The sequence below is a fragment of the Rhinoraja longicauda genome, chromosome 3 (assembly GCF_053455715.1).
Source record: "Rhinoraja longicauda isolate Sanriku21f chromosome 3, sRhiLon1.1, whole genome shotgun sequence".
In the NCBI taxonomy this organism is placed as follows: domain Eukaryota; kingdom Metazoa; phylum Chordata; class Chondrichthyes; order Rajiformes; family Arhynchobatidae; genus Rhinoraja; species Rhinoraja longicauda.
In genome coordinates this window covers 1,468,797-1,477,794 of record NC_135955.1, presented here as the reverse complement: position 1 = coordinate 1,477,794, position 8,998 = coordinate 1,468,797, and the positions used below count along the sequence as shown (strand labels likewise).

Genomic DNA, 8,998 nt, shown 5'->3' with positions numbered 1-8,998 from the left:
CGCCTTCATCACCTCCCGTCTGGACTACTGCAACAGCCTCCTCTATGGCTCACCCTCAAAAATCATCAGTAAACTTCAATACATTCAAAACTCCGCTGCCCGTCTACTCACCCACTCCCCGATCCGTGACCATATCACCCCCGTCCTTTACAAGCTCCACTGGCTCCCCATCCCCCAAAGAATCCAGTACAAAATCCTCCTCATGACCTACAAAGCCCTCCATAACCTGGCCCCATCCTACCTGACTGACCTCCTCCACAGGCACACTCCCACCTGCACCCTCTGCTCTGCTGCTGCCAACCTCCTGTCCCCCCCCATCCGGACCAAACTCAGATCCTGGGGGGACAGGGCTTTCTCCATCGCTGCTCCCACCCTCTGGAACTCACTACCCCAAACCGTCAGAGACTCCTCCTCACTCACCACATTCAAAACATCACTGAAGTCTCACCTGTTCAGCACTGCCTTCAAACACTGACCGTCACCTCACCTTCTGTCTCCTTTTCTGTTCGTTTACTTATTTATCTATTTATTTTCTTCTCTATGTTCTAGTAATCCCTGTAAAGCGTCTTTGAGTGTTTGAAAAGCGCTATATAAATGTAATGCATTATTATTATTATTATTATTAAGATGCTGGAATAACTCAGCATCTTTGGAGAGAAGGAATAGGTGACGTTTCGGGTTGAATCCTTTTTCAGATAGAGTCAGCGGAGAGGGAATTGAGAGATATAAAACAAATGTAAAAGGCATTGTTGGCTGTGGGCTAGGTGATAACGAGTTAACAAATACCTGTCTAAAAGCTTCTTAAACAGCGCCATTGTCTCTGGCTCCACCACCACCCTGGCACTGTGTTAAAGGCTCCCATACCCTCTGTGTAAAATCTTGTCCTGCAAGTCTCCTTTAAACTTTGCCCCTGTCATTTTAAAACTGTGCCCTCTGACATTTCCTGAGAAAAAGGTTCTGACTGTCCATCCTATGCCTCATAATTGTATCTCCTGTCAGGTCCTCCCATATCCTCCATTGCTGCAGAGAACAATCTAGACTATCCAACCATTCCCTGTAGCTACTACCCCCAAACCAGGCATCTCCTCTGCACCTTGCCCAAAGCCTCCACACCCTCCCTATAACGGGGCGACCACATCTGCACAACATTCTCCAAGTGCGGCCCAACCCAATGAATGCTTCATGAAGCTGCATCGTGAGGTTCCCAGGCAGTATCCTGGGCCCAGCCATCCTCAGCTGCTCCACTTCTGACCCTCCCCCCATCGCAAGGTGGGGACTGGGGAGGGTCACTGGTGGTCGCACAACGTTCAGTTCCATTGGAGCTCGTTGGCAAATGCCTGCACATCACACACCCTGGCAACACGCCTGCCTTCAGTGGACAGGACACTGAGTGCAAGGATTGGGCTGCCCTGCTACAGCTGATCAAGATGTATCAAGCTGATCAAGACACAGCACTTGGAGTACTGTATGCAGTTGTCTTGAAAGATGCAGCGAGGAAACAGGCCCTTCAGCCCACCCAGTCTGCACTGATCAATCACCCTTTACTTTAGTATATTTCAGCGAGACAGCGAGGAAACAGGCCCTTCGGCCCACCGAGTCTGCACCGACCAACTAGCACTATTCTACACACGAGGGACAATTGACAATTTACAGCATCCAATTAACCTACAAACCTGTACTTCCTTGGTGCGTGGGAGGAAACCACTGTGCTGGTCACCTCTTCACACTAACTCTATGTTATCCCACTTTCCCATCCATTCCCTGCAATTTACAGAGGACCAATTAACCTCCAAACCCGCACGTCTTTGGGATGTGGAAGGAAACCGGAGAATCACGGGGAGAACGTGCAAACTCCACACAGACAGCAGCCGAGGTCAGGATTGAACCTGGGTCTCTGGCGCTCTGAGGCAGCAACTGTACCAGCATTGAGCATCAGAATTGGTGGCAGATTGGATCTGCCACTGTGCCACGCAGTTGTGGTCGGCACGCTGTGGGAAGACATCATTAAACTAGATTGGGTGCAGAAAACATTAACAAGGACATTGCCGGGACTGGACTTGTTATAAGGAGCATAAGGCTGCAGTCTCTCAGTCTAGGATATTCAGTCTATTCAAAATAGGCTGGGGCTGAGGGGAGACCTAACATAGGTTTATAAAAGCATGAAGGCCATGGATAAGATGGAGACACAAAGACTGCAGATGCTGGAATCTGGAGCAACAAACAATCTTCTGGAGGAACTCAGTGGGCCAAGCAGCATCTGTGGAGGGGAAGGAATGGCTGGCGTTCCGGGTCGAGACCCTGCATCAAGGAGTGAGAGCAGAGAGGGATGATAGCCAGTAAGAACAGGAGAGGTGGGAGTGAGTGGTGAACTAGAGAGGGGTGAAGGTTGACAGGCGTGTGGGTAGCACAGGGGAGCTGGGTGATCACAGTCTCTTCCCCAGGATAGGGGAGTCCAGAACCAGAGGGCAGAAAGGGGGCAAGATTTAATAGGAACCTGAGGGGCAACGTTTTTCTCACAGAGGATAGTGGGTATATGGAACGAGCTGCCAGAGGAGATAGTTGAAGCAGGTACGAGAAAACAGCATTTAAAGGACCCTTGGACAGGTACATGTCCAGCATAGGTTTAGAGGGATATGAGACATACACAGGCAGGTGGGACGACTACTGGAAGATGTCTTGGTCAGTTGTTGTTTCTGTGCTGTCCAATATTCTGAGTGTACTATTGCTTGGACAGAGGCAGCTCCAACCACAGTCAAGGAGTTGTCACCATGCCAGGAATCAGGAGCAGTGTGACTGGCAGCCCACCCCCAACCCCACCACACCCCCTCAGTGCCCACAGCACCCCCTATACACAGTGCCCACTACACTCCCTCAGTGCCCAACAACACCCCCTATACACAGGGCCCACTACACTCCCTCAGTGCCCACCACACCCCCTACACACAGTGCCCACCACACCTCCTACACACAGTGCCCACCACACCCCTACACACAGTGCCCACCACACCCCTACACACAGTGCCCACCACACCCCCTACACACAGTGCCCACCACACCCCTACACACAGTGCCCACCACACCCCCTACACACAGTGCCCACCACACCTCCTACACACAGTGCCCACCACACCCCCTACACACAGTGCCCACCACACCCCCTACACACAGTGCCCACCACACCCCCTACACACAGTGCCCACTACACTCCCTCAGTGCCCACCACACCCCCTACACACAGTGCCCAACAACACCCCCTATACACAGTGCCCACTACACTCCCTCAGTGCCCACCACACCCCCTACACACAGTGCCCAACAACACCCCCTATACACAGTGCCCACTACACTCCCTCAGTGCCCAACAACACCCCCTACACACAGTGCCCACTACACTCCCTCAGTGCCCACCACACCCCCTACACACAGTGCCCACCACACCCCCTACACACAGTGCCCACCACACCCCCTACACACAGTGCCCACCACACCCCCTACACACAGTGCCCACCACACCCCCTACACACAGTGCCCACCACACCCCCTACACACAGTGCCCACCACACCCCCTACACACAGTGCCCACCACACCCCCTACACACAGTGCCCACCACACCCCCTACACACGGTGCCCATCACACTCCCTCAGCACCCAGGCACGGTGCCCACCACACCCCTTCAGCACCGGCACAGTGCCTGCTGTGTGTACAACCTGCTCATTGCCCCCAGTCACCCTGTCAGGCACCTACAGCAGCACCTCCACCCACCCTGAGAGCAAGGCACGGTGTTTACAGATACAGCACGGACACAGGCCCTTCAACCCACCAAGTCTGTTCACAGCAATTCTATGTTATCCCACGTTCTCATCCACTCCCTACACACCAGGGGGAAATTTTACCTACAAACACGCACACCTTTGGGATGTGGAAGGACACTTGGGTCACAGGGAGAACGTGCAAATCCCACGCAGACAGCCCCTGAGGTCAGGATGGAACCCGGGTCTCCGGCGCTGTGAGGCAGCAGCACTACCCACTGCTCCTCTGTGCCGCCACTGGTCCACTCCAGGTTTCAAACCAGCATGACTGGGAAATATACCACCGTCCGTCACCATCGCTCGGTCTAAACCCCCTTCCCTCAGGACAGCAGTGTGGGAGGGCTTTCACCAGAATGGGGCAGCTGCTTGTAACTCCAGGAAAGTGATGACACGTAGACAGAGTGGTGAAGAAGGCAAATAGGGCGGCACGGTGGTGCAGCGGTAGAGTTGCTGCTTTACAGCAAATGCAGTGCCGGAGACACGGGTTCCATCCCGACTTCGGGTGCTGTCTGTACGGAGTTTGTACGTTCTCCCTGTCACCTGCGTGCGTGGGTTTTCTCCGAGATCTTCGGTTTCCTCCCACACTCCAAAGATTAATTGGCTCGATGAATGTTTTAAAAATATTGTCCCGAGTGGGTATAGGATAGTGTTAATGTGCGGGGATCGCTGGGCGGCGCAGACCCGGTGGGCCGAAAGGGCCTGTTTCCATGCTTTATCGCTAAACTAAACTAAACTAAACTAAATGGTATGTTTGCCTTCATAGATCGGGGCATTGAGTATGAGTCAGGAAGTGATGACTCAGCTTATAGGACTTTGGTTGAACCGCATTTGTACTGCGTGCTGTTCTGATGGCCCCATTACAGCACGGATGCTGAGGCTTTGGAGAGGGAGCAGAAGACGTTTAGCCGTCAGTCTGTGAGAGGACAGGATACTTTGTTTGTTTAGAGATACAGCGCGGAAACAGGTCCGCACCGACCAGTGATCCCCGCACATTAACACCATCCTACCTCATAGCGCCAGAGACTCAGGTTCCATCCTGACCTCGGCTGCTGTCTGTGTGGTGTTTGCACTTCTCCCTGTGACTACGTGGGTTTCCTCAGGGTGCTCTGCTTTCTCCCCACATCCTGAAGACGTGCAGGTTTGCTGTTTAACAGGCCGATGTAAATTGTCCCTAGTGCTTAGGGAGTGAATGAAAAAGTGGGATAACATAAAACTAGTATGGACGGGTGATCAATGGTCGTCATGGATACAGTGGGCCGAAGGGTCTGTTTCCATGCTGTATCTTTCAATCAGCCAACCCGTCAATCGTATGTAACATGTTAGATTTGTTCTTTAGATTTAGAGATACAGCGCAGAAACAGGCCCTTCAGCCCAACGGGTCCACGCCGCCCAGCGATCCCCGCACACTAACACTTTCCTACACCCACTAGGGACAGTTTTTACATTTTCCCAGCCAATTAACCTACATACCTGTATGTCTTTGGAGTGTGGGAGGAAACTGAAGATCTCGGAGAAAACCCACGCAGGTCACGGGGAGAACGTACAAACTCCGTACAGACAGCACCCGTAGTCAGGATCGAACCTGAGTCTCCGGCGCTGCATTCGCTGCAAGGCAGCAACTCTACTACTGCACCACCGTGCCGCCATTGTTGCTGAACCTTGTGAAATCTCACTGGCAGTTCTTTGGCCTTCAGTGTCTATCACTTGTACTGTCCTCCCCACCATCGCAGGTCCATCACGGGTACTGACCTCCCCACCATCAAAGAGATCTACAGAGAGTGGTGGACACTGGTCTATCTGGTGGAGTGGTCTATCACTGACCTCCCCACCATTGAGGAGATCTTCAGTGAATGGTGGACACTGCCCGGCCCATCACGGGCACTGACCTCCCCACCACCCAGGGCATCTACAGAGAGTGGTGGACACTGCCCGGCCCATCACGGGCACTGACCTCCCCACTGCCCAGGGCATCTACAGAGAGTGGTGGACATTGCCCGGCCCATCACGGGCACTGACCTCCCCACCACCCAGGGCATCTACAGAGAGCAGTGGACATTGCCCGGCCCATCACGGGCACTGACCTCCCCACCACCCAGGGCATCTACAGAGAGTGGTGGACACTGCCCGGCCCATCACGGGCACTGACCTCCCCACCACCCAGGGCATCTACAGAGAGTGGTGGACACTGCCCGGCCCATCACGGGCACTGAACTCCCCACCACCCAGGGCATCTACAGAAGGTGCTGCCTTAAAAAGGCAGCCAGCATCATCAGAAACTTGCACCACCCTGGCCACATTCTCATCTCGCTGCTACCATCAGGAAGAAGGTACAGGAGTCTGAGAACCATGACCTCCAGGTTTTGGAGCAGCTTCTTCCCAACAACCATTGGGCTCTTGAACGGATAGTGTTAATGTGTGGAGATCGCTGGTCGGCGCGGACCCGGTGGGCCGAAGGGCCTGTTTCCGCGCCGTATCTCTAAACTAAACCAAACTAAATTACACAACTCTAACTAAAACTGAAGAAAGGTCCTGAACTGAAACGTCACCTATCCATGTTCTCCACAGATGCTGCCTGACACGCTGAGTTACTCCAGCACTCTGTGAAACGTCACCTATCCATGTTCTCCACAGATGCTGCCTGACCCGCTGAGTTACTCCAGCACTCTGTGTCTGCTTTGGGAAGCCAGCATCTGTAGTTCCTTGTGTCTACTAACCAGACTTTGAACGATGGATGCTCTTTGGTTTCACTGAGGACATTGGGCTTTTTTGCACTCAGATTGAGGTTATTAATGGAATGTTTTTGTTAATTATATATTATATATGTTTCCAGGCCTCATAACTGCAGCAGGTAAGAATGTCATAGTTCTGTTGTTGGTACATGTGGCAGTGAAACACTCCTGACAGGTGTGCAGACCATGGCAGTCAGCGGGACAGTGGCGTGTGCGGTGGGCACCAGAGCAGCCTCTGTGTGGAGGGGTGTTGTGCGACTGATCTGTGTTGTGTTGCAGAGCTGCTGTCTGAGGGACCATCTCCTATCACACCATGAACCTTAGACTGGAGGTGCTTCTGTCCAGCAGCACCAAGCACAAACAGCCTTGGCCCCGGCTGCACTGGATTGGCCAGGTAAGCACTCCCAGCACACACACCCACTCCAACTCTCATACTTACAGCGAATAGTGCTTTACAGCGAATGCAGCGCCGGAGACCCGGGTTCCATCCTGAGTACGGGTGCTGTCTATATGGAGTTTGTACGTTCTCCCCGTGAGCTGCATGGGTTTTCTCCGAGATCTTTGATTTCCTCCCACACTCCAAAGACGTGCAGGTTTGTAGGTTAATTGGCTTGGTAAATGAAAGAATTGTCCCTGGTGGGTATAGGATAGTGTTAATGTGCGGGGATCACTGGTCGGCACGGATCCGGGGGCCGAAAAGGCCTATTTCCGCATTGCATCTCTAAACTAAAATCTCCCAATCCCATTCTCATCCACCCAGATCCCGCCCCTAACATCACATTTTACTCCTCTCTTCATCTCACCCGTTTGTCTCCTTTTTTATCTCCTTCCTTCCCCCATCACCCTCCCCTCTATCACCCTCCCCACCCCATCACCCTCCCTCCATCACCCTCCCCCCATCACCATCTCCCCCATCACCCCCTCCCCCATCACCGTCTCCCCATCACCCCCTCCCCATCACCGTCTCCCCATCACCCTCCCCCCATCACCGTCTCCCCATCACCCACTCCCCCATCACCGTCTCCCCATCACCCACTCCCCCATCACCGTCTCCCCATCACCCTCTCCCCCATCACCCCCTCCCCCATCACCGTCTCCCCCATCACCGTCTCCCCATCACCCACTCCCCCATCACCGTCTCCCCATCACCCTCCCCCATCACCCTCCCCCATCACCCACTCCCCCATCACCGTCTCCCCATCACCCACTCCCCCATCACCGTCTCCCCATCAACCTCCCCCATCACCCTCCCCCCATCACCGTCTCCCCATCACCCTCTCCGCCATCACCGTCTCCCCATCACCCACTCCCCCATCACCGTCTCCCCATCACCCTCCCCCATCACCCTCCCCCCATCACCGTCTCCCCATCACCCTCTCCCCCATCACCGTCTCGCCATCACCCTCCCCATCACCCGCTCCCCCATCACCCTCCCCCATTACCGTCTCCCTCATCACCGTCTCCCCATCACCCACTCCCCCATCACCGTCTCCCCCATCACCGTCTCCCCATCACCCACTCCCCCATCACCGTCTCCCCATCACCCTCCCCCATCACCCTCCCCCCATCACCGTCTCCCCATCACCCACTCCCCCATCACCGTCTCCCCATCACCGTCTCCCCATCACCCACTCCCCCATCACCGTCTCCCCATCACCCTCCCCCATCACCCTCCCCCCATCACCGTCTCCCCATCACCCTCCCCCATCACCCTCCCCCCATCACCGTCTCCCCATCACCCTCTCCCCATCACCGTCTCGCCATCAACCTCCCCATCACCCTCCCCCATCACCGTCTCCCCCATCACCGTCTCCCCCATCGCCCCTCCCCATCACCCTCCCCCATCACCCTCCTCCATCACCGTCTCCCCCATTACCACCTCCCCATCACCATCTCCCCCATTACCCTCCCCATCACAGTCTCCCCATCACCGTCTCCCCATCACCCCTCCCCATCACCATCTCCCCCATTACCCTCCCCATCACAGTCTCCCCATCACCGTCTCCCCATCACCCCTCCCCATCACCCATCACCCTCCTCCATCACCCTCCTCCATCACCCTCCCCATCACCCTCTCCCCCATCACCCTCTCCCCCATCACCCTCTCCCCATCACCCTCCCCCATCACCCTCTCCCCTATCATCGTCTCCCCCATCACCTCTCCCCATCACCCTCTTCCATCACCCTCCTCCATCACCGTCTCCCACATCACCGTCTCCCCTATCACCCTCCTCCATCACCGTGTCCCCCCATCACCGTCTCCCCCATCACCCTCCCACATCACCCTCCCCATCACCCTCCCCCATCACCCTCCCCCATCACCGTCTCCCCCATCACCCTCCCCCCATCACCCTCCCCCCATCACCCTCCCCCCATCACCCACCCCCATCACCCTCCCCCATCACCGTCTCCCCCATCACCCTCCCCCATCACTCCCCCCATCACCCTCCCCCATCAC

General features: G+C 55.3%; 1 protein-coding gene across 1 annotated transcript in view; it reads left to right on the top strand.

Moving 5' to 3' along the window:
- cplane1 (ciliogenesis and planar polarity effector 1) overlaps positions 1-8,998 on the top strand; it is a 122,821-nt gene that overhangs the window by 2,345 nt on the left and 111,478 nt on the right. The window contains exon 2 of the mRNA XM_078430516.1: positions 6,822-6,934. Coding sequence (XP_078286642.1) covers positions 6,854-6,934 — 81 coding nt within the window. The 5' untranslated portion in view covers positions 6,822-6,853. The remainder of the gene's footprint in view (positions 1-6,821; positions 6,935-8,998) is intronic.